General features: G+C 32.6%; 2 protein-coding genes across 2 annotated transcripts in view; both read right to left on the bottom strand.

The window, feature by feature from the left end:
- The window catches only part of LOC139521302 (uncharacterized), a 31,669-nt gene extending 30,461 nt beyond the window's left edge, over positions 1-1,208 (bottom strand). The window contains exons 1-2 of the mRNA XM_071314778.1: positions 1,031-1,208; positions 8-222 (exon numbers count right to left, since the gene is read on the bottom strand). Coding sequence (XP_071170879.1) covers positions 8-222; positions 1,031-1,166 — 351 coding nt within the window. The 5' untranslated portion in view covers positions 1,167-1,208. The remainder of the gene's footprint in view (positions 1-7; positions 223-1,030) is intronic.
- Positions 1,209-10,055: 8,847 nt separating this feature from the next.
- The window catches only part of LOC139521753 (potassium channel subfamily K member 18-like), a 29,465-nt gene continuing 11,527 nt past the window's right edge, over positions 10,056-27,993 (bottom strand). The window contains exons 2-3 of the mRNA XM_071315336.1: positions 23,510-24,072; positions 10,056-14,739 (exon numbers count right to left, since the gene is read on the bottom strand). Of these exons, the coding sequence (XP_071171437.1) occupies positions 13,901-14,739; positions 23,510-23,924 (1,254 nt within the window). The 5' untranslated portion in view covers positions 23,925-24,072 and the 3' untranslated portion in view covers positions 10,056-13,900. The remainder of the gene's footprint in view (positions 14,740-23,509; positions 24,073-27,993) is intronic.

Genomic DNA, 27,993 nt, shown 5'->3' with positions numbered 1-27,993 from the left:
AACAAACCTCCGTGACTATTGTTTCCTGTTTACTGTCATACTGGTAACCTTCTGGACATGTCAGTGTATAGATACCAGATGTTAAATTAGATGTATTACTCTGAATCTCAATATTGCATTTGTCGTAAGTGATTCTTGAAGAGCTGATATTATCTAATATTCCGTATTTATACAAATCTGTCTGGTTCGTTAGAGGTGCACATTTATATGGCGGTCCGTAACCTTCAAAATATTTTCTAGAATTCATTTATGTGGTTTGCATAAACAAATATACTAAAGTTGTAAAATCATAATACGGATTAACAAATGAGCATGGCCTCAAGTTATAATCTAAATACAAAGTGTCCCTCTATACAGTTTACTCTACAAACGGAAACAATTTGCATTTGACTGTCACATGACAATTTGAAACATTACCTTGAACATAAAGAAATACGACAGGACAATCAATATACTCTACAAACTATTCCTAAACCACAGACACAGAAAACGTATAACACTTAGGTATTTCACAAATCATATATGAATAAATAAGGTAATCTGCAATCAATGCCATATTCATGCTTAATATATTATGTACTGTGTTACAACTTTAGATTCTATTGACGAGGAAACTTTTTTTTAAGGTAACACTAGGTCACCAAAAACTAATTTATTAGTTCAGTCTAGGTGACTGTGTGATCTAGAACGCTGGACACAGAGCAGATGGTGTTGTCTCGATATCCCACTAGCGTGAGTTCAAATCTCGGTGAGGGAAGAACAAATAAATGCTTCCGCATATTTGCAGATTTAACATTGTTATGCTGGTTTTTAGAGTTATTATAAATAAATAATATATAAAAGCGAATTAAACGCCACAACAAACTACCGCAGATATTTGGACATTAATGCTGTTTTATATAACAATTGTTGCTTATAGTTCGTCTTGTACCAATATTAACCATTTTTGTCCAGCGGATTAATTATCCTTAAAAAACTTACATACTAAAATGCGTTATATTTTTAAAAAATCCTTTAAAGACATACATACCAACAAAAACATATTCTATCAGCGAATAACCTGTCACTTGGAAACATACAAAAAACAAGTAAACTAGTTGTAACGCACTATAACGTTTTAGTGGCCCTAACTTCTTCCAAATAGTATCTACATCGATATTATCCATGTTGAGTCAATGAAACAAGGAGAAGGACATAATATTCAAACATCAAAATTACCTTCGTGACCTTTCATAAATGTACCTTCTGTACATGTGTATGACTTTTCAAGGCTGTTTATCGTCCGTTAATGAAAGATAGATATGCCTCTACAGTTGGAAAGCAGGTCACGGTTTGACCCCAAGTTTATCAGCAACAATAAAGTCACGTGACCGTGAAAATTCAGTAAAACTACGGATGAGACAAACCTCATTGTAACTCACTAAATACCACTGTCGTAATAAAAACTTATTGATCAAAATAATCTTGAATATTCATAGTTTCAACTCGTCAAAACTTACACATCAAATCAAAGTCCTTCATTCTTTATTTTATCTTCAAACTTGAAGTTTGTTTGGGAAATTGTCAAGTCTCCTGATCGAAAAATTTAGATATCTTCGAGGAAACTAAAAATGATGGGCTGAATTTAAATTTAATAAAGCATCTCATTAAGACAAACACTCGATATGAATATCTAGCCAATTGAATTTTGGATACGCAAACGCCAAGTTATGTTCGACACGAAGCGGTGGTTTTCTGCCGAATTGTGCAAGAAATTACCTCCCCTTGATATTACAAGTCAAAAATAAAAACCCAGCAAAATGAATAATATGGAGTTTACTTTACCAAACAAACGTGGGAAAATGAATGAAATTCGATTTACAACATTGTTATTATAATATTAAGAAGAAGTACTTTCCTGCTTTTCAGAGAAGAATTAAATGTAAAAATTAAAAGACAAAATATGAGTAAAAATTAAGATATTCCAGAGGTGGCGTGAATCAGATGTGGACACTTAAAAAAATCCAAAGATCTTTTAGAGTACATACAATCTAAGACACGTTAATCATACTAAGACATTTGACTTATCACACTTTATGAAAGTATACCTTTTTCCAAACTAAAAGACAAATTGAAAAAGTTGGTATTGATTTGTGTTATAAAAAAGAATGGTCAAGTATTTTGTTTTAGGGAGGGATCAATCCTACTATGTGAAACTGACATGATCAAGATGCTTGATTTCTTGATTGCCAACATATTTGTTACGTTTGGTGGACGTGTTTTTTAACAAACTATCGGCATTCCCATGGGAACCAACTGTGTTCCTCTTCTTGCCGACTTGTTCCTGTATTCTAATAAGGCTGACGTCATAAAGAAACTTCTTAGGACGAAACGAAAGAAGTAGGCAAAATTCTTTAAGTTTACTTTTTACTAAATAGGTGATGGTCTCACACAATTAATACAAAACTTGGCGACTATGTTGAACGCATATATCTCATCGAACTAGAGAAACAGGATACAACAGATACAGTCAAGTCTTCCACACATCTTGAATAACATTTAGAAATTGACAATGAGTGTAGTTTGAGTGTCGATTGAAAAGCAAAACAAGTCTGTACGACAAAAGAGATGATTTCAGTCTCCCAATTGTGAACTTTCCATTTCTATGTAGCTACATTCCAGCAGGCCTTTATACGGAGTATATATCTCCCAATTGATACGATATTCCCGGGCTTGTATTTCCTTTTAAGATTTCTTTGATATTGAGTTGCTGCTCAAAAGGACATTATTGAACCAAGAGTTCCAAACGGTGAAGTTGAAATCATGCCTTCGTAAATTTTACGAACGCCATCACAATTGGTTGGCCGTTGTGAAATATCCCGTTCACAGATGATATCGGATTTGTTCCTTATGTTATAACTACAATCCCGTTCTCTTTTCACGGATGTGACCTACCGAATTAGATTATAAACCGGGTGGGTAATAACATAAGCAACACGACGGGTGCCACATGTGGAGTAGGATCTCCTTACCCTTCCGGAGTTCATTAGATCACTCTTAGTTTTTATTGGGGTTAGTGTTGCTTAGTCTATATTTTTTCATGTTGTGCTTTGCATACTGTTTTTGTCTTTTTTGTCTTTTTTAGTCATGGCGATGTCAGTTTAGTTTTGATCTATGAGTTTAAATGTCCCTCTGGTATTTTTTGTCCCTCTTTTATAAGCATCAAATTGCAGACCCGATAATGTTAAAATATTGAAAATGTTCGAATAAGATGTCAATCTTTTACAGAAATGGAAAATGCAAAAGCAGGCCGACACTCAGTTCAAAATATTGTTATTCAATGTTTTATAGACTAATTCATGTAATTATTCTGCCTAAAAGAACAGATGCGTTTAGTTTCCTCGGTTTGAAAAATATGTTGTTAATTAAAATATTTCTAGTAATTTCTTAAATAAATGTCAGTTTTACTCCATATGATTATGTGACTACTGATAAAGGTTAAGTTAAAACAATACTCTTCATAAAAAAAAATAGCCGAGTGCATTAAATATAATAACTGAGACGTTTTTTTTCTAAATATGTCACTCGCCTATATTTAAATCAATGAAAAAATAGTGTTACAGTCTGTAGTACTTAAATCAATGAAATGTTTGAATATTCTAAATAGCACATTACTCAACAATAATGAAACAGGATGTTTAATACACTTATTGATAAACATGATAAATAAGGAAGATAAATGAATCAAATTAGACAGAAATAACAATTTTCGGTAAAAGCAATAAACAAAACTAACATAATGTCAATCGCAAGTGATGTTCTTGAATTATATTTGAATGACGTATACGACAGAGAATGTGTATTACAAACAGATAAAGATGAAGTCGAATTCGTTCAGAATGGAATAGAAATGATTGTACAACGTATTGGTGATAAAATACTTCTATATAGTCCTTCCGATGATGATGACGATGTCGAAAAGACATTTCAAAACACCCTTGATGAGGATATCCAAATGTTTGCTTCAAGTGGAGGAAAAGTAACAAAATACATAGAGTGTTACCTGATCAAGGTCAGTAGTTTTTACGAAGGAACAAGGAATAAGTTTCCTGATGAGTTTGACTTTACCTTTCCTGTATATTACTTTGAAGAAACTAAATGCTTGTCACTTGGAAGATGAATTTCTTCTATTCTTGCAAAAACATATGCCATTATTAATAGTCAAACGACAGACCCCGTTTTGAAAATTCGTGACAAGGAAATGTCTTATTGCGGTCCTGAAGACAAAACAAGAAAGATTTATTTAGACAAGAATGTTGGCAAAACAGGACCTGCAAGACACTTTAAATGTGTTTATCGAAACAAAAATGGTGTTGAAAGAAATATACATGTAGAATTAGTTCCATCTGCAGTCATTAGAGATAGCGAATTCGAACGGATTGTAAATGAATATTGCAAGTTGGAACCATTTCGACATAAGGTTTTGAATACTGGTACAATTCAAATAGTTCAACAAAGACTTTCATTTACAGAGACAGAAGTATTATTCATGAAGGATATTTTGTTACACGATCATAGAAAAGTGTCTCTTGAAATATTTTATCAATGGCCACAACGATGTTATTGATGATTGTGGTGATTTAACACGTTTACAAAGAAAAGGATACTCATCATATATATTAAAAACATTCATAATGTATCATCATTTCAAATGTCGACTAACTTCAACAATAGGACAATGTGTCATCGAAGTACTGAATAAAATGTGCAAATGCAATGATACTGATAGTTTACCTACGTTGATAAAGAAATGAGCGAAACCGTAAACTATTTCTATTAAAACATCTTCAATCTCTCACATCTGATTTGAAATCAATGAAAACATCAAATGAAAAATACAAATACGAGAGATGCAAAATACCAAGATCAGTGGCAGGGCGGTATTTATATGAAACTAAAAGGGTTAAATTGACAGATGACGAAGAGACGGACGAGGATTTGGGAGAAAAACTTGCTGAAATGAGCAATTTTGTAAACTCATTAACAGAATAACCAGAGGTTAACAATGGTTATAATGAAGCAGACTACATGCAGGACTTTCTGTACAAGAAAAACAGCTTTATTTTATATTTATAACACAAGAATCAATTCATAGCCAGGATATACATGATTTCTTCGCATTCAGTGTGAATACTATGTGTGCATTTAATATTTTACGATTTTTTAAAATATTTCCTTTTCCTTCTGGTTTTGATTTTTAGTTATTTGCACGATAATCTATCCCTAACATTATCTGCTTTGTTTCATCATTATCATTTATGTTTGGAAAGGCGTTTGAATGGATGAAAAGTAACCCAGCCACAAAGAAGTTGTAAAAAGGGGATTGTCGCCTTCAAACTGGTTAACCACATCAACATATTGTATGTGCCTGTCCCAATAAAGGCAACAGTAGTATACCGCTGTTCGAAACTCATAAATCGATAGATAAAAAAACTAATCCGGGTTACAAACTATAACTGAAGAAAACGCATCAAATATAAGAGGAGAACAACGACACAACAGAAACACAACATTAAAATGTAACAGTAACACACACAAACACGAACTATAATATAACAATGACCATTTTCCTGACTTGGTACATCAGTTTGTCAGTACGTCCGCAAGTCTCTCCGTCAGTGCTGTTCTTGTCATGGGAAATTCTCTGAAATCTCACAACAGAATGTCCTTAAACTTTGTTGATAATAATGAGATACTATGTAGATGTCATATTAACAGGAATTAATGATTCTTGTTTTTGTAGGAGTTATGCTTCTTTGAACTTAGAAATTTAAGATATACTACTACAACTGCAACTCCTCGAAACTCCTGTTGAACCACACGACAGAACTTCCTGCAACTTTTTAGATACTAAGGATATTTTATGAATGAAATTTATCCAAATCACAAAGAACACGATGCACTTTTATCTAATTTTGAAAACCACTATCGGATGGAAGTGAAATCCTCCGGTAAACATTAAATCATTTAAAATATTGTAATATTGTAATGTAACATCTTACTTTTATTAGATATTCTCCCTGGATACCTAATAACTAATATATCAGGGATACTTAGTGCAATGCTGTACACTAAGTAAATTGTTAACAGCAATAGAGTGCAATAAAATATATTAGTCACGTTTTAAAAAAAAAGAAAAAAAAAGGATATTTTATGTAGATGTGAATACCGAGAGGAAAATAGAAATTTTGGACTAAATATACAACTGCAACAGTCTGTCATCGCAATTTCCCATGAACCACACAACAGACTTTCATTCAACTTTGTAAACAATAAGCAAATGCTTATGTAGATGTGCAAATCAACAGGAAATTATTTTTTTGTGTGTGGGATAGATGCCCCTTTGAACTTAGCATGTTTTATTATGTTCTATTGCAACAGTTTGTCATTGCAACCAACTTCTCTAAAACCGCACAACAGAATTTGCTGAAACTTTGTTAATAATAAGGACATACTATGTAGATGTGCATATCGACTGTATTATCAGTTGACTTTTCTATGTATTTTGTCCATTAGAACGTAAAATTATGGCATAGATATGTTACGAAACAGTTTGCCAGTACAACTCCTCTGAAACCACAGAATGTCCTGAATCTGTATAGATTATTATCAGATGAACTTTTATGAGTCTTTGAACTTGATTTTGTTTGCCCATTGCCACTGTTAGGGTTTGGGGTATGGGTACGTGATCACAAAGTTTATACTCTTTAAATTTTGTATACTTCAGCTGAAAGATATATATAACAAGGTCGTGTTTCTCTCTGACTGTTACATAATGGCAAAATATACCAAAGGGACATTCAAACTCGTACGTAGAAAATAAACTGACAACACCATGGCTAAAAGAGAAAAGAAAAAGATCATCAGACAAAATTAGTACACAAAACACAACATAGAAAACTAAAGACTATACAACACGAATCCCGCAAAAAACTGGGGTAATCACAGGTGCTCTAGAAGGGTTAGAAGAACCTGGCAACCGTCGTGTTGTTCATGCAAGTACAAAAATCGTTACAAGTCTAAATCGGTTGGTCATTTCGGGAAAAGGGGACGATATTGTAGTAACAACATTAAGCCTCGGTCACACCTTACCGGATAGCACGAACGAACGCCTAACGGATGAAAATAAAAGTTGTCCGTTGACAAAATTGTTATCCGTTGGGAGTCCGTTAATGTACTGACCGAATAAAACGGACGTGTAACGGATGCATAACGGACACACACCGGATATGCAACGTACGAGAAACGGACAGAACGGATGCCGAACGTACAACCAACGGACGAGTACCGTATAAAACGGACACATAACGGAAGCGTACCGGATAAAACGGATGAACAAGATATACGGAAAAATCAATGGCGACAATAATAATACATGTAAATCGCATAAATATTCAAAATGTTTCTGTGTAACTGGTTTTGGTTTGTTCTTCAAAATTCAGCCAAAGGGCAGTGTCTGGCCTGAATAAGAACTGCTTGATTTTTTTGACGTGCCTATACTCTAAGATCGATTATGAATAATAAGAATTCATGAACCTTAAGAAATCTGACATACCGATAATTAGCATTTCTGACGCGAAATTTTCAATTGGCATTTATCCGTTTCAGATCCGTTCGTCATCCGTTTGATCCGTTATACGTCCGGTAGAAGTCCGTTTCCCATCCGTTCAACATCCGTTTTATCCGTTAAACGTCCGGTAGAAGTCCGTTGGTGAATTTATATTCCAGACCTCCAACGGATGTATAACGGACACGTAAGGGATACAAAACGGAAACGAAACGGACGAGTACCGTACAAAACGGACGCCTAACGGACGTTCAACGGACATTTTATCCGTTGGACGTCCGTTCAAAGTTTTGAACATGCTCAAAATTTTCCACCGGACAGAACGGACGTCGACGGATAAAACGTACGCTTAACGGACATGCAACGGATATGGACGGACGTCTAACGGATAAGAACGGACGTCTAACGGACATGAACGGATTGAAAAAAAGTTATCCGTTAGGCGTCCGTTCGAGCTATCCGGTAAGGTGTGACCAAGGCTTTAGGAACGCATCCGCTATCATCTGTGAAATAGATATTACATATCTGTTAACCAACTCGTTATTGCGTCAGTAAAATTTCCAAAAGGGATGATTCCAACTCAACCACTATCGACCCTCTATCAAGAAAATCATAAAGGAAATACAAGTCCTAGAGTATCGTATTAACTCGGATATATATACTCCGTATGCATATGCCGCTTGAATGTTGCTACATACAAATGGAAAGTTCGCAATTGGTAAGCTGAAATCATCTCGTTTGTCGTATCTATTGTATCCTTTATCTCAGGTTCGATTGGATAGACGTGTTCAACATGGTTTTAATAATTTAGTGAGATAACTTCATTTATATAGCGGAAAGTAAAGTTCTTTCTTCCTAAGAAGTTCCTGTATTAAATCAGCCTCATAAGAATAAAGAAACAAGTCGACAAGAAGAGGGGCACAGTTGGTTCCAATAAGAATGTCGATTGTTTGTTAAAAAAATGTCCTTCAAACGTTAAAAGTATGTTGTCAATAAAAAAATCAAGCATCTTTATAATATCAGTTTCAAAGAATGATTTGTTAGAACTATTAAGAGTGCCTTTTTACAACGTAGGAGGTATCCTTCCCTAAAACAAGATATTATGGCAACTCTATGCGTTTTCTTTAAAGTAGGGAAAACAACGTTTTTCCAATTCTATTTTCTTCCATGAACAGGGTCCAATGAATAATTTTTTTTTTGTATTTGTTCATTACACCTTTGTCTTTTACATATATAAACTAATTGTTTGTGGTCTCCTTTGGGTTTACTGGAGAAGAAAAAAGTTTGTTCGTCTCATTTTATTTCTGATATATTTTTGTTTATGGTAATTTAAACTATTTCATGATTTGTTTAGCACAATTCATTTTATTATGTCTTTTTAGTTTTGTTTATATTAAAACATCATACCAAAGTTAAAAAAATAGTTACTTTTTTATCTAAATAAAGGTTCATCAAGTTATTGTGCTATTATAAAACATTTTTGTATTCTTTTCTTGTATTGTTGCTGGTGTGCTTTGTCTATTGCCTTCTTATGTTTCGTTATGCTATTGTGTGCTTCTTTGTAACATATTTGTTTGTTTTTATTGTGATTAAGATTATAACACAATGTTGACTGCTGTACCCCTATTTTTGACATGTTTACCTATTATGTCTTTGTTTTGTTCACACATCGTTGTCAATATAATAGAAGTTGATGCGACTGTCAACGAGTGAGAAGTTTAGCTAGCTTTAAAACCAAGTTTAATCCACCATTGTATACATAAGAAAATGCCTATACCAAGTCAGGAATATGAAAGTTGTTATCCTTTTGTTTGATGTTTGAGCTTGTGATTTTGCTGTTTGATTTAGGGACTTTCTGTTTTGAATTTTCCTCGAAGTTCAGTATTTTTGTGATTTTACTCTTAATTAACTTTATTCTCAAATAAAACTACAAGTTTCTATTTTGTGTTAGTAATTTGTAATGTGTTGTACAGTTGTTATAGCTATATACAGTGATGCAGTGGTTGTCATTGTTTGTTGTAAAAAAATCTTATTTGCTTTTCGTTCATTGTTTTGTACATAAATCAGTCTGTTCGTTTTCTCGTCTGAAATGTTTTACAATGGTCATTTCGGGGCCATTGATAGCCGACTATGCGGTTGTAGTTTTGTTCATTGTTGAACACTGTGTGCCTAAATGTAAATTGCTATGTCATATGGTCTCTGGTGGAGAATTGTTTCATGTCTATCATACCATATCTTCTCCTCTTTATATTTTCTATAACATTATAAGTTTAGCTGTGTAGTTTGAAGATGTGTTACGAAAATGTCCGTTGTAATCAACAATATGTTTTTTCGTAAGATTCTTTACAATAGCACATATCTGTCAAAATTCCCATGCAAACATTGGTCAGATAAAACCGGTTAAATAATGCATGCTTTGAACGGACTTTGAATATAAACTCAAACATAATTTACAATAACAGTTTATTATAATCTTTGTAATATTAAATTATCACAGATAAGTTGAAAAGGACGGAACAAGAAACACAACATATATCAGCATAAAAATATATCTTCATTACCAGGTTCTCGTTGGGTTTATGTCATGATAAAGTTTGATATTAACATTATATAGATACCCTAGCTATTTATTGTGAAACCTAGTGTACCATTTCATTTTAAAATTAGGTTTTTTTTAAATTTCACATGATTTCATTGATTTGAGGTTATATTTCTTTTGATTTCATCGTTAAAATCAATTACAGTGTTTGGCTGAATTGCTTTAAACTATTTTTCTAAAATGATAAAGGTAATCTCTGACTTATTGTTTGTTTTGTTTCTATGAAATTGCCTGATAACTTTCATCCCTGCACCTCTGGTCTGGTATTAATCAATATAAAGGTCATATGATAATAGTTTTCTGTAAGATCACTTTTAAGATGCTATAAGCAAACCTTATTTTCAAATCATCAACGCTTTTTTACTTTTAGCTCAAATTCATTTAAAAACAAATTTCAAAATTTAGATTACTTTTAAATTATTTCTTTAAGTATCTATATATAAACGCACAATGGTAAATACATTACATGTATGTTTTAATACATACATTAAGCATCTTGAAGTATCTTTACTTTGTACTAGCCATTCTTTTCTTTGACCTTGTATTCTGTTTTAACTTCAACATTTATAGAAAAGGCGATTACAGGTGAGTATATTAGTTTTTAACCGAATAGCTTTTATTTGGAAAAAATATATAAAAACTGAGTACCGAATATTTACAAGTTACATAACTATGTAACGGAATGAAATCTAGACAAATGTTTCATTGATGTAAAATACACCTCTGAAATCACAAGGGATCAACAAAATAGGATGTACGATTGCTATGGGGATAAGAGATAGTTTCCAATATGATTTAAAAAAATCTATTTGTTAACATTTTTAAACTACAAATCATTTCTAAGAGTATTTGAAAGCACGGTGTTGAGTCGTTATGAAAATTAGTCTGTATTTGACATAGAGGAAAGAATTTCGAGCTAACCTGAGTAATTCTGTCCCTCCCAGTAAGCGATATATCCTACTTGCGAAATGTTACAATCGTACAGCATCGAAAAATAACGACTGAATATTTGGGTTACTTTTATGATAACAGTCTCAAGAATCTTCAACGTTCAATTAATTTTTATCCAAATAATGATTAATAGTGAAATTACGCATTATTTTTTTAAATCACATACTTTTCGAAAATACTTATTTTAAGTAGAAATTAAGGGCACATGACCTTTACTGTGCTGAAATAAAGGATCACAAATATTGTGACTCGTGCTTATAAAACACAATACAAAAATATAGAAATAAAAATCTCAGACAGTAAATAATACTTAAAAACAAATAAAATATAAATATGTGTATGAACAATACTGAAAATAATATAAAAATTAGTCAGCAGTTGATTTGGTTTACAATTGAAGGCTTGTTTTTGTTACAAATTGATAACATAAAATAATTCAACAAGTAAAAATTGGACGGTTTTCTTTGTAAAAAAGTCATATTTACAGCATTTTCTATCTCGCAAGTTCTGGGTAATATTCACGTATATCTATCAGCAACCCAAATCCACAATGCTACCAAATACATTATATTGCTATGTAGAATAGTCTAAACTGTGTGACAAGTTCTGAGCATGCGTGATACCTAATAAGAATCATACAATTAATATAGTGCTTATCACATAGTGTATTCCGTCTTGTTCTATTGTATATTGGAGAATATCCTATCTTTTTACATGTATCTTAACTTTACCATTAAACAAATTTCCTTGTACATTTCTGTTCACGAGTATGATTCAAAGACTTGAGATTTTGAGTCAAGTAGGATATGCGTATACTTTTTTTTATATATACATGGATATGCATACATAAAACTGAAGTTGTTAATCATACGTTTCCATGTAAATTATATAGTTCATTCTATTGATTTATTGTTGGTTGCTTAATGTCACGTGGCAATTATTTCATACGATTTTATGTCATTGAGACAAAATCCGTGTAAACAAAAGTTATTATCTGTAGACCCATAAAATTTATAAATTTGTACATCTCGCCCACTTATCAAACCTGTCGACCCTGTCAGTGAGTCTACCGCATGATCTCATCAACCTATTTGATCTTAAGTTAACTAGAAAGTGATATGGCCACCAACTCTAAATAGAAAATGTTACTAGTGTATGAATTTCAAATACTTTTACCGGAACTATTTGTCCGTAATAATACATCAGAGAGTTAATGGTATACAACAACTGGGCACATGTGGAAAAATATTACTTCATGATTGGACGGAGACAGCCTCTACATATACAAATAAAAACATCTTAATTCTCGCTAAATCAAATAACTCAAGCGAGAAAACGTCGATAGACACATTACAAATTTAACAAGAATATTATAAAAATATGTTTATATATATATTTGCCTAGTCTTGAAATAAATCTTCACCGGAAAATTTACAATTTATAACATTTTGCAATTGTCATGATATTTCAATTACAAAAATAACTTATATCAGTTTAAGTCTAAAGCATTTCTACATTAAAAATGACAAGTCTCCCCTTTGTGTAAATTTAGACGGTGACATTTTTTATACCCAATTAAGGTACTTTTTACAGCGGTGAAGAAAAATTTCAGAACATTCACAACGCCTAACTCAAACAAGAAAAAACAACTACTTAAAATGACCTAAAGCAGTATGTATACATCAATAAAATGAGTTCCTCATAATGATAAAAAAAAAATCGTCCTTCTAAAGGAAGTCTCAAAATGATTTAACTCTCAGATGATTTGGTTGTGTTTAGATAAATAGTGAGCCATCGTCTTTAACAATCAGACGATTACAAAAAACACATAAATTGTTACAAATTAATGCACCTAAAATAACGAATGCAAACAAAATGATATTAGCTGTCCACCCTCACTGGCCTGAAAACCTGTATGTTACGTTAATTATTTCTAAATTTCTGAATACATTTATATGGAACATCCAACCATAGAAACATGAGTATTTAAGTATAAAAAATAACAAGGATAATAAAACTCAAGAAAAGGAATATATATATATTTCTCCAAGGAAAAAGTAATCAACGTTTTCTGCTTTAATTTAAAAATGGTAGATGTACCAGTATTACACGACAGCCGTCCAAACCGCTCAAGATTAACGAATCAGAAATACGTAATATTAATATAACAAGTTTAAGTTAAAAGTATGAATAATACACTATGCATACAAATGCATGATAGGTACACACACACACACAAAAAGTGACACTAACACATAAAATATCAACTGGATCACATCAATTTATAAAATGATTTTTGTAAATCCCGGTATATGAAATGGAAAATATAATTTCATGATTTGCACAGTCGTGTGATTAAACTGATTTCATTCTCGTCGAACACAGTACATACTTTTATAGGTATATACCATCGCATCTATATGATGTAAAAGTTGTTTACTATTTAACAAACCTTGCTACATAAAAATTTCTCTTACACATATAGTTCGATGCAATCATTTTGTCAGTAATGCAATTTCAAAATCATTGTTATCACATCTAAAAATGAAAATTCATAATCGTTTCGCACAAAAGTTTCTGTTCAACTAAATGTAAATATAAATCTTTGTTTGTATAAAGAAGGATATGCTATTCTTTTAGAATCTAATTCTACTCGCAGAAATGTCATCGCGTGATTTTTCCCTACGTTCAAATCATGTACTCAATGAGCGAAAATTGTGTTGCTCGAATAAATGAGTGAGCTATCAGTCGTCTTTGTCGAGTATACCAAGTTTCTGTCCAACCCACTTGCACTTGGCTATAATTTCATCTTGCATGAGTGAGAAACACATGGACAAAATAGCCATTCCAAATAAGACGTATATTGCACCAAGAATCATTTGCGCCGTTGCTGTTGGGTTATCGAAATCTGTTCCAGGAACTACGTCTCCAAACCCTATGGTACTGAGAGTAATGAAACAGAAATATGCCGATTGTAGATTATCCCAATTTTCCCATAATCCAAACAGCAATGCTCCTCCAAAAATGTATCCGGCAATAACAATCATTGTGACGGTCAACGGTACTGTTATCTTCTTGTCATCAAACTCGTCGTCGTCGTCATCATCATCGCTATCATCGTCGCATACTATTGGTTCACTTCTTACTTGTTGAGATCTATTCGCAAGCTCTTGTTGTGTCTTGAATGATTTTATATCCAGTGGGACAATCTTCACTGGTTTAGGTTGATCTCCACCAAGTCCTCCAGTTTTTACGCCTTCTGCAGTCTTGGAAGGCAGACGCGAAAACTCTGTTTTATTATAGTCAGTCTGCATTGGCGCTGTAGCTGATATTATCTTAGATTTATCACTGTTCCACGCTCCTTCTGGTTCCTTTGCAACAGGTTTGATTGTAACTACCTTTGTTGTTTCCTTCTGTCTACACCAGCCACAACAACAGATCTTTGCGTAAATAAATCGGAAAATGTCAGCTAGAACATCGCCAATATTAGCCAGGCATAGCAACATCAGAGGGATCCCCAAAACAGCATAAGCAATACATACCAATCGTCCCCAGAATGTTTTAGGTGCTATATGACCATACCCTATAGAAAGAAAATACAAATAATGTTTAATGTATGATAGAATATAAAAATGTAGTTTAGATGTCTGTTTGTCTAAAGACAAATATTTATTTCCTAGATTTTGTCATCTCGACTTTACTTCGAAAACAATAAGTTTTGATGTTAATATGCTAAATCGTGATAGACAGCTGTCACTATAAAGTCTCAAAAGACATAATGAACTTTCAAAAGAACTTTCAAAAATGCTCTTGTATTGGATCAAAGATGAAGATATATTGTACAAGATATTGCACATGATTTTTACGAGCTTGTATTGTTAAAAAAATAATATTTTTCATTATTATACTATATAATGCATGGAAATGTTTTATATATAAAAATGATTGATAATTTTTAGTTTTTTGGTGAAGAAAAACTTAATTGTCGTAAGCTGAAGTCCGAAGTCTTTGAAAAACGAGCCCTCGATGATTACCGTTTAATTACACATTCATGAATGCCCTATTTAATTTACATGTAGGTGATTATTTGGCCTTTCGTATTAAGATTTTAGCTAGAACAAATATTTTGTATTGAATGCTGTGCTATTCCGCATGAAATTGAAAGATAGTGAATTAAACATGTCAAAAATCCTGTATTGAAGATTCTGTTTTGCATTTATTGTTAGAATTAGAATGCCAGACATATATGATATTCGAGAATAAGATACCTATGCAAAATCCACAAACAATTTTGATCAGCAATATTCTACAACAGTTTGTTCGTAACAATTGTTTAACAGATGGTAAAGTTTGTCATACTTTTGAACTGATTTAAAACTTAATTTATGAATTGACCGACAGCCTTTTATAAAATCCCTAGATACATAACATACTTTTGTCTCTAAGCAGGTGATAATGTCAAAAGCCTATAATTAGACTGATAAAGTATATGGACGCAAATGTACCGGATATCAATTTGATCTTCAAAATGCGGTTAAGGATATATTTATGTACATTTCTAATCAATTTCAATACACTAATAGATCCTAGATGTGTAATTGATAGATACAGGAGTAACCGTCTTTATATCAAAATTTCATGATGTGTTTATTTGGAATTGCATGTGATTTGATTTCCGTCCGTTCGCATAAAACGCGATTCTTAATTAGCCTTTATTAAGTATAAGTTCTAGACCCAAGAAAAAACGAACATATTTAACATTGGAGAGAGAACAAAATTAAAAGGACAAACAAAATAAATTCTGTAGGCAAAATCGACCAGGGTTGTAATTTGAACTTAATTACACAATTGTAAAGCAATGTCTATAAGGATGCAGTAGCTATTGGGCATCTGGTACCCTCTGGAATTAACTCCACCTGCAACAATACTAACCCATCAGTGACAGACAACGTTATATATTACCATGTCACAACACATACTTCCCGAATAACCTTTACCAGTTACACACGAAACCAAATAAGCATTGGCTTACGTGCAATGAATGATAATAAAGTAATTTGGTATAATGATTATGATATTACTGAAATAAATTATTTGTTTAGAATTAATAAAATGTGGGTCACATTCGGTTAACAGTTGCTTACGTCATTGTATTTTTGTCTTTTAAATTATTGAAATTCAATACTTGTCTCATTACCAGTCCTACCACATTGCCTTGATAATCATATTCTAGTGACAACAGCGATCCCAAAGTAGTTTTTACATATACACTAAACGTAGAGTACTTCAGGGTTAAAGGTAATTAACTACGAGATATAAACAAAATTTAAATATTGATTTTGTTTTTGTTTAAATAAATCACTAATGAAAGTGAAATATTGAAATAATAATCCGCTTTTGGCAGCTAGAATAGTTAATTTTTTCAAAATAGGCTAGGAAATAGCGCTGATTAATTTTTCACTTGCAAGTGAATATGCCGACTTCATTGAATCCGTTTTTATGCGACCTTTGATTGAACCTCTTAGCTAGAGAATGGTTACGCGTGTACATCCATTTAAAGAAAAAGAAAGTCAACATTGAAGTGACACAAATGTAAACCATTTCGTTGACAGTTTCGATCCACCAAAAATCATTCTTATACGGGTAAAACATGATTCACTTATTTTTTAACCTAAAACATGAAATTAAACAGACCTAGAAAAGTGTAATTGCACGAGGTCGCTATCTATTTATATTCATGTTTATGTTGATATCAAGTTATGTGATCGAGGTCATCTTGATGGTTAATTAGAAGGCGTTCAGACTAAAATAGATGTAATCAAGTCTATGGATTGTTGGATATTTATTTTATTTCACACTTATTGTAATTTGGATATACGTTTTAGTATAATGTTATATATCAAATATGAGAATTTGAGTCAAATCGGTGAACATGAATTTGACAACTTATGTCCCTTTAATACAATCGCCAAAAGAAAGTTACGTAATCCCAAAATCACAATGGAGAACCAATGAAGGTCATACTACTTAATTTTTTATACCATATCGACGATAATTCTATTATAATAAATTAATTACAATTATCATAATCTAATTCACGGTTCTGTAAATTTGGGGATGACTCCTGTATGGCGATAAAATATTTAAAAATTACATTCAATTTAACTAATATATGTGCCATTGTTCTGGTTACAAAACAATATTTGTTTCTAACAATTAAGCACTGAAGCACAATACTAATATCACAACTGGATCATATATCATATTTAATAGGAATAATCGATATTTTTAAAAATTTCAAACAAAATAATTCATAAATTCAATCAACTGAAAACTTTTTTAATTGTTATAAAATGTTGTGATGACGTCATGGAAATAATAATACTCGCATCATCAAATATTTAAAATGTCTTAAACCCTACTTTTAAAATCAATATTTGTTTATCAAAGTATATTCCATTAGTTTCATAAAATTCAATAGAAGTTTTAGAACATATCGCGTATTGATTGGAAAACAAGTAATTAAAATGACAACCAGTTGGAAATGAAAGGTGAAAAACAAATAAAATTCATCGACCACAAATTCGTTTATGCTATCAATGATTTTTTTTTAATTCTAGCAAGAAATATTCAATAACAAATCCCTAATCATTCTAGCCGTATATGTCACAAAGATCGATGACGTTTCATCATAACGAAACATTCAAAATAATTGATGTACATGCATGATAAATATGAAATATTGTTTCAGTTTTATAGTTTTGCTAGCGTCATGTCGGACACGACAGATAACACGAGATTAAGAGTGGTTCCATATAAAACAAGACCGAGTTAGGTTCCATATAACGAGACTCAGAGTGGTTCCATAATACAAGGCTGAGTTTTATTCCATATAGCAAGGCTCAGTTTAAAGTTGACTTTATTTTACAAATTTATTTAAGTCTTATTCTCACTCTTGTGATTGGCTATTTGTATTCTATTTCCCGCATTAAGACATAACACTGAACGTAGATATATACACTGAACGGAGATTGATGTGAATAAGAAATACGACATTTAATTGGTCTGATGATTTTCCGTTGAAGGGTCACAACGGACTAATAAAAAATACTAGTAAATGATTCGAGTTGATATTAAGCGTTTTCCAGCTCGTTATGAAACCCTCAACTATTTTGTTTTTACTAAATTGTGTTAAATAGGAACTACAGTCTACACATAAGGGGTGTTAATGTTGTTCCCTCCCAATTTTTCATCGTTCAACTCGCAGTCTTTAACGATGAAGTTAAGTCCTCCATGCTCTTCAACTTTGTACGTTATTTGACATTTCTAAGACCTTTATTGTTCAAGCGTCTTTGACGATTCTTTTGCAGTCAAAATGCGCGTCTGACGTACAAACTTGTAATCCTTGTATGTCTGATGAATTTTCTGCTTTTTGTTTCTACTTTTTTTTAAAATATAATAATAATTTTTTTTCACACTCATGAGTAATATGGTTTTACGGCAATGAAACAACACTCGAACAAAGCAATTAAATAGAGGAGACATTTTTGCATGAATTACAAAATATTACAATATAATTTTAATCTACGACTCCAACTAAAAGCTAAATGTATTCCACCAGCAATTGTTTCATATCAACAGATAAAATTTAAGCAAGGCCGGTCCTAAATTTCTTTTTATTTTAAATCTCAACAATGCGTTCACAGTAACCTTTTGTCAAGTTTCATTTTCAACTTTTATCAAGAAGATTCAAACCTGCTTATGTACATTTCATATAAATTGAACCTGTTTTAAAAGACTCATCGATGTTTTTTTTTTAAAAGGAGTAGGTCCGGTAAGGACCGATTTTGGCATCAAATTTCAGGTTCATCTGACGAAAGATTTTGACCACCTTTTAAACACTTAAGTGTCTATTTTATTTGAATTAATAAGTTTATGTGAAAGATTTTAACAAAAATAGTCATTGAAAACGATCCGATTCAAGCTCAAATATGAAAAATCTACCTAATATGCCGAAAAATGTCACTTTTCAGATGTTTTTTGGTAAAAATGAAAGTGGCCGCATCCGTGTTCATCCTCAACCTTTATATATGTTATGTATTATCATAAAATATAACTTACATTTCAATATTAAGGATGAACACGAATGCGGCCACTTTCGTTTTACACGAAAACCGTCTAAAATTTAACTAAAATGCTAGAATTATGAGGATTTCAGTAATTTAGCATCACTTAATGGTGCTAGTACCGGATATATGTGCATTGTATTGTCAAAAACAGCCCATATTTATGCAGCAGAAGCATTCTACTGTCCAATAAATAACTAAAGGTTTACATTTTAACAATTTTTCAAAACTGCTATATTTTGGGGCCAAAAAGGGGTCTTACTGAACCTACTTCTTTTGTTGACATCGACCTCTGCTGGACCTCAGAAGTTCCTTTGTCGCATATTTACTGTTCCTCCTTTATTGCATGTTAATTATTGTTCCAAAATTAAATTAATAAGCCAAATGGGGCCGAACATAAAGCATTTAATTATATCTGCTGACATGTTTAAAATTTACTTTTGGCGCTTTTAATCTCCCATTTTGTGGGTTCTATCGCCAAATTTTGACCTTCTTAAAAATTTCGATTTTTCAAAGCTTGAACCTATTAGTAATTTTTATTATAAGATTTGCCTTGTTATTCCAAAAACATTTTTTCATATACAGAGTTACAATTCTAATCTTTCCTTTGAGTTTATTGAGTTTGAAATATAAATTTTCTATTAAAGCTAAATGCCATATCAAAACTTACTTTTTAGATATGACTTAAGTAATTCTAAGGAATAATCTCGTTACTTTCTATGTAAGTCACAAGTGTTTGTCAATTTATTTGACTGAAAACGAAAGGCTAAACTGTGTTATTCACTTTTTAATGCACTTTCTACACAAAAATAAAATAATCATTATAATGCAGATACTGTAGAACAAATCGAAGTTGACCTTTTAAGTTCATTTTATACATACAAAAGTCGTTAATCATCTCCCATCTTTTCTTTTTCGATACAAAACATTCCGGAAATATTAAACTGTTAAATACTGATTCATTATGCAGCGTTGCACCTGGAAAGGTTGTCTGAATTGATGTTTGGTCGAACGTTTATTTACATTTCTCGTGGCTTCATTGTGTGTACAGCGCAATAACCAATTCACATATTATATTTTCAATCGTCATGTCAAAATGACAGATTTTGATTGGTTCTATTGCGTTGAGATAATTTACTCTTTCCCATGTCAAATAACGAAGACACTTCACCAAGTGTGTGCTATGTCAAATACGGAGTTTTATGTAAAACACTTCATGACGTCATAGTTTTTGAATTTGAAATTCAGAAGACATTAATAACAGAACATTTCATATAATAAGTTAAATATCAAATAGCTGAGAGGATGATAGAGCAGATTGTTACCCCTCGAAAAGTTGTGAAGTGCTAATGTTGGAACTTTTGTGAAATTGAAATATTGTTTATGAAAGATAGACGAAAAATACAAAAAGAGATATTCAAACTCACAAGTGGAAACAACCTAAGAGAGCATGTAGTGTTCATTAGTTGTAAATGACTTTTAACAGGCTTTCCTTAACTGCGAGTAATATTTTATCAGTAATATTCCGTTATGTCAGATGCGTTTGTACCTCGTGACGATCTTGTGAGTTAAGGCAATTCTGACTGATTTTTAAGTTTGCTGTGCTGTTACATTGTCCCAGGTTGGTGCGATGGTTGAGCGCTAGCAAACATGTTTAAGCGTAACACATTCTGTATGTGTCAGTCCCAAGTCAGGAGACTGTAGTAAAGAAGTTGGCGGTGGTTGGAGCCTGTGATATTTTTATTTTTTTTGTAAATTGTGTTGTTCCAGAATTATAGGTCATTAGCTTTCTCGTTTGAATTGTTTGACTTTCTCACATGTCGAAGCCTTTTATAACCAACAATACGGTATAATTGTTTCTCGTTGTTGAAGGCTATAGATGGCCTATAATTGATTAAATCTACTTAAGCTGGACTTTCGTAAACAGTTGTCTCATTGGCAATCAAACCACATATCCTTATTTTTTATATTGACAATGACTTAGCAAAAAACGAAAAACATCAGTAGACAGTTTATAAAACATAACACAGAAATCTTATGACTGAGCAAGACGAACTCAACCAAAAATCGGCATCTCCTGTAACCCATGGGATATGAGCCAATCGGGTGTGATTACAAGTGTGCAGATCCTGTACCACATGGGTCATTAGCCAATCGAGTGTGATTACACGTCTGCAGATCCTGTACCACATGGGACATGCGCCAATCGGATGTGATTACAAGTGTGCAGATCCTGTACTACATTGGTCATGAGCCAATCGGGTGTGATTACAAGTCTGCAGATCCTGTACCACATGGGACATGAGCCAATCGGGTGTGATTACAAGTATGCAGATCCTGTACCACATGGGATATGAGCCAATCGGGTGTGATTACAAGTGTGCAGATCCTGTACCCCATAGGACATGAGCCGAACGGTTGTGATTACAAGTCTGCAGATCCTGTACCACATGGGACATGAGCCAATCGGATGTGATTACAAGTCTGCAGATCCTGTATCACATAGGACATGAGCCAATCGGGTGTGATTACAAGTTTGCAGATCCTGTACCACATGGGTCATGAGCCAATCGGGTGTGATTACAAGTGTGCAGATACTGTACCACATGGGACATGAGCCAATCGGGTGTGATTACAAGTCTGCAGATCCTGTACCACATGGGACATGAGCCAATCGGATGTGATTACAAGTCTGCAGATCCTGTACCACATAGAACATGAGCCAATCGGGTGTGATTACAAGTCTGCAGATCCTGTACCACATGGGACATGACCCAATGAATAAAGGAACATCACTAAAGCAAAGCAAACAAACCTTTATGCAGATAGGGGATCATAACACATTAGTTTCTTGCTACGATACATCAAGAAAATCGAGCTTTAGGATTCCCATGTTGAAATGAGCATAGAACATGACATAATTTGATTTGATTGGACAAAAGAGTCCAAAAATCCTACCGTTTCAAGATTAAAAAGGGCACAAGCTACGAGACACAAAAAATATTTAAACTATGATAATTTTTTCATTCATTCATTAATGAAAGTGAAATAGTGAAATAATAATTGACTTTTAGCAGTCAGTATGGTTCATTTTTTTTTTAAATAAGTTACGAAACATCGATGATGAATTATTCACTTGCAAGTGAATAATTCGTCCTCATTGAATCCGTATTCATTTAAACTTCAATTTAACCCTTTAGCTAGAGATGGATTAGACATAATTTATTCGTGTTCGGTTATTAAAAGAAAAGAATTAAAAGTGAAACAAAGGTAAATCGTTTGAGTGACTGATTCGATCCACTAAACGAATTCAAACAGACATGGAAATATCCAAGTGCACGAGGTCCATATCTATTTATATTTATGTTTGTGTTGATATCGTGTTTTGTGGCCGTCGGTCGTTTTCGGGGTCATCTCGATAGTTAATTTTAACAGGTAGTGCCCCTTTTAAGGTCTACCAATACACGTAGTCCATAGCTTTTAGAATGTTTGTTTTAAAAATTTAAATTTCTAGTAAGCAACAGCACATGTCCATTTTGAGCGTCGTTGCCGCACTTTGTATTTTTTTAATAAGAAAATATGACTTTGCTAAAAGCGTCATATTTAAATCTAAATATATAGATTAAGTTTTACAAAAACTCATCAAAGATACATGGCTCATTTGTATACATAAGCGCTCGAATTTATAAAAATGGCACGCTTAATTAATTATAAACTTAAAGTTACCTTCATTTTATCTTGTTTCGATTTGACGTCTCACTTCAGTTTCCTTTAGGGGTTTTTGGTTGCATTGCTTAATTTTACTTTTCATTTGTTCTTAGATTGATATACTGATATGTTTCATTTATTTTTATGATAATAAAAATTAATTATTTATCATATTATGTCTTTATTAAAGGGCAAACGTCAAACACACACCTTTGTTATGATGTTAGCTTCTACATTTATATTTGTATTAATTTGTATTTAGTTGTGACCTCTGTTTAAACATTAATTTCCAGTTTTTGAGTTAGGATCACAGTATTCTTAGAACTACAACATGCAAGGACAAACATATAATACTCTTTTCTTGTCACACAATATTTTTCTTTATTTTCATATATATCTTTTTTAACAAAAAAAAGTTTGTAATATTAATAAGATATTCAGTATTTTCATATTTATTCCCCTTATTCCGAACTTAAAGTACTATGTAGCAATTATCTTCAAATCTTTTGAACCACTTACCGATTGTTGATATCACAGTAACCGAGAAGAATAATGCACCTGACCAGCTCCACTTATATTTAGGCCCATCTTCTTCGCCGTAAGCGGTACAATTGGTTCCGTCATACCCAATAGCGATGCTGTTGTCACGGAATGTGGCCAGTATGCTCTGAAGCTGTATTACCAACACGTCTGTCTGACCGCTACCTTCTTGTTCTTTAATTACTTTAATTGTATTATTTAATGTCCTCTCCTCCATGTCCAGGTATTCATCACGCGAGTCATAGCAAATTTGTTCTTCGTTGTTTTTCTCTAAATGTTCAAAGATAAAGCCACCGGCAACACAATATAAAACTACCATAAAACAGAGTCCTACATGGGAGAATAAAAATTTCATAAATTTTCGGCAGCAGCCATCTTTTTGTTTCAATCCCATTTTGATCAACTTGAATTGTTTAACTATTCACTCTATCTTTTAGCTATTGAACACTTTGTTTGATACCAAATATAACTTTCCGTTTAAGGCTTACATAGTGTTTTATTAATTCTTTTTTCTAAAGTTGAAATATGTCCGACTGTGCGACCTAAAACGAAATAAATTATAGGAAAATTGATCAATGAACGTTTGCTATCATCTTTTACTTACAAACATTAATTATTCAGGACTATATTGATTCTAACATTAAAATCCATTGTCGCAGCAAGACGAACAATAATAATATAAATAAAATTCTGCCAATGTCGCCTGAAATTCTATTCACCTGTGCAATCGATAGACTTTGGTGCCATGGTAATGAAGCTTTTCTAAAGTAAAACATCTATAGCTTCATCGACTCAAACTAATTGCGTTTCTCAACTTTAATATTTAAATGACACTTTTGATCAAATTCCATTTTAAAACCATATCTATCCAGTTTTAGTTTAAACAATCGCTATATTGATTCTAAAACGCTCCTAAGCACTTGCTGAATATTACTCTGATGGTCTTATCCCTTTTGTTGAGTGCATATAATGGCCAGTCACGAGAAAAAGATATTTAAAAAAACAACTAAAACAACGTGCGTGGACTACGCAGCTTTTAGCTATAGGTATATCTAGAATCTACACACTATTTTGCTTTGACAACAAATCTATCTAATATCTGTTATCGGACCGGACATGCTTTCTATGATAAGGAAATCGATATACAGGAAAGGGTCATCTGTTAGATAGTACCTTCTGGAAAAGTATCATTATATAACTAGCAATGCTGATCTAGACACGATAACGATTATCAACAGAAATAAAAGGACGATACTAAAAAAAACGTAAAACTATTTTTATGTTTAAAAAGTAGGAGTGCGTGTTTACATCTTTTTTTCACGACGCTCCAAAAACAAAAACAGCTCAGATAATGTACTTCTTACTACTTTACGGTGTCGAGTCAACAAAAATAATATCTATATACCTGGTACAGATCGAATAAAGTTGGGGTTGATATAAATAAGACAATACCAAACAAAACTATTATTGAACAAAAATGGTTTTTGAAGATAACTTATATTGCACAGATTTAAAAAAAAATGTAGTTTATAGTTCTTTGCAAGATCATATATCGTATGTCAAATGAAACATTATTGTTTTATAGTGTACCAGTATTATCAAATTATTATAACAAAGATCAAGATCTTGAATATCCTATTGACCTTTAACTTTAAGATGTCCTTTCAAGGATAAAGGTTATGGATATCAAATGAAAGACTTCAGGTCTAAAACATGTAGTTATGAAGTTAGCCTACCAAACACCTTAATTAAGGGGAGAAAACACCTACAAAAAGTAAACAGATCTTTAGGTTCTCCATGAGTTATACCAATATACCATTGATATCAAATACAAACAGGGAAATAACTCTTCTTAAATGTAAACCGAACTTTTCGGAACAAATTTAACAGATCGTGAGGATGAAACAAACAGTGGAGAAACATTTAAACTAAAACTTTTAAAACATGAATTAACAAAGGACTATAAACAATTACTGACATGCCTGCTCCGGATTTCAAACAAAGAGATTGAAAGAGTATTTCTTCATTATACGAATAGTTATCAAAGGTACCAAGTTTATAATTTGATACGCTAGACGCGCGTTTCGTCTAAATTAGACTCATTTAGTGACGCTCAGATCAAAATAGTTAGAAAGCAAACAAGTTTAAAGTTGAAGAGCATTGAGGATCAAAATTCCAAAAAGTTGTGCCAAATACGGATAAGGAACTATATGCCTGGTAGAAGAACAATCCTTAGTATTTCGAGTACCAGTAATTTATTATTTTGCTATCAGTATATGAATAAAAATGACCAAATAATTGATATTCATATCAACACCAAATTGCTGACTACTAGGCTGGTGATACCCTCAGAGACGAAACGTCTACCAGCAGTGGCATCAACCCAGTGGTGTAAATAGTTATCAAAGGTATCAAGCTTATAATTTGATACGCCAGACGCGCGATTCGTCTACATAAAATCCATCAGTGACGCTCAGATCAAACAAGTTAGAAAGCCAAACAAGTATAAAGTTGAAGAGCATAGAGGACCAAAATTCTTATAGCTGTGCCAAATACGGCTAAGGTAATCTATGCCTGGTATAAGAAAACACTTAGAATTTTGAATAATTAATACTTTTGCAAACATTAAATTTATAAAAATGACCACATATCATGTCAACGACGAAGTGCTGACTATTCGGCTGGTGATACCCCCGGGGACGAAGCGCCCAACATTAGTGGCATCGACACAGTGGTGTAAATAGTTATCAAAGGTACCCGGCATATAATTTGATACGCCAGACGCGCCTTTCGTCTACATAAGACTTTTCAGTGACGATCAAATCAAAATAGTTAGAAAGCCAAACAAGTACAAAGTTAATTTGAAAAGCATCGGTGACTAGAATTCAACAAAAAACATTCACAACGACTCCTTTTAGGGGTATAGTACCATACCATCATAAATTAAACGAAAACATACATAACCCGTATCATGCTAAGCTTGGTTTCGTTAAAATCAAATACGTTGTTACATACACAGGCGCATCGAACAAGCTGAGATATGTCAAGACAGCCAAAGGAGCGACACCATATAAACATATAAAACGGGTAATTGACTCACCGTATAAACGGTAATTGAATTCTCTCTCTCTCTCTCTCTCTCTCTCTCAATTTCTTTTAAAATCAAATGATTTTTTGTGTGGTATTTTATATGACAGAAAAAACAGATTCGGAGAATAGGAATACTGATTTCGTTTTTGACATATTGGAACCGCAAATAGAAGTAAACAAATCCCAGTAAATCGCACAAAATGATTCCATGTATAGAGCAGTATAGGTCATCATTGCTCCTAAACGTTTTACTTTTTTGGCTTAAAGACAAATCCTTCTATTCAGATCTACCAATAATATCTGCTTTATATTTTATTTTTACTTTAGGCTAGGTAAAAGCTTTAAAATAAGCAAATAAAAAAATGGGGTCACCGACCTCGTTTTCGATTTAAAACGCCATCTTTTTCCCGGAATTTGAAAATTGGAGCTTCTAGTCAATATCAGTGTAATATTTTTTTAAAAGACCGTATCCAATAAAAACTTGTCTTTTTTGTTAACCTAGTTGTTAATACATACTATTTTAATAATATCACCATTTTCTGAGTGGAAAATAATAATGATAAGTTGCTATAATAGTTTTCCTGCCTTTTTTAATTGTGAAATACCTATAAAAAAATTAAGTTTAAAAAAAAATGACCAATAATTTTTCCATGAGTCTTCAATAGAATATGCGTTGTTTATATCTAAACAAAATAGGGAAATAAAAAGATGGGGTCACCGTAATGGAAAAAGAGATATTTCTAAAAAGGGGTTAACAATTTGAATTGGCGGGAACACATTGCGCCAATTCTAAAAGCAACGTCGAAAGACGTTCGGCCGGTTTAGGCTATATTCTTACAAATTAGGGACAACCCAGTTCTCGTTATTTGCTGTTTTGTTGTTTGTTTGTTTTTAACTACGATGAATTCTCATTAATCTACACATGATAGTACTTAGTTTTCAGTCAGTATCACAGACACGTAATATAAATGCGGTGGTTGGAAAACAATGCGTTGTACAAATGTACACACTAATGCTTCTATGAACATTTCATTTCAGGTTATTCATAGTGCTTATGTGTCGAACAGAAATTCTTTTTAAAATAGTGAAGACATTTTTCTATAATATCATTGTTCAATCAAAGTATATCAGAAAGACAAGACAGAAGTTTGCTTCCGGTATCATGCATTTTAATTTCGTTTAAGACTGTTGTTCCTTTTTATATTGATGACAATTACTTAAAATCATTAGAAATCTAAGACTCCGTTTTCACTAACAATAAGGATCGATCATTTATAAGATCGCCGATCTTTGGTATTACCAGTTTTGGCGCTAGACCGATGACCTGCTACATATTCGCTTACAATATGTTTGTTATAGGTCGCACCTTTTTA

This window comes from Mytilus edulis, chromosome 4, assembly GCF_963676685.1.
Source record: "Mytilus edulis chromosome 4, xbMytEdul2.2, whole genome shotgun sequence".
In the NCBI taxonomy this organism is placed as follows: Eukaryota; Metazoa; Mollusca; class Bivalvia; order Mytilida; family Mytilidae; genus Mytilus; species Mytilus edulis.
This window is presented reverse-complemented; position numbering and strand designations above follow the sequence as displayed.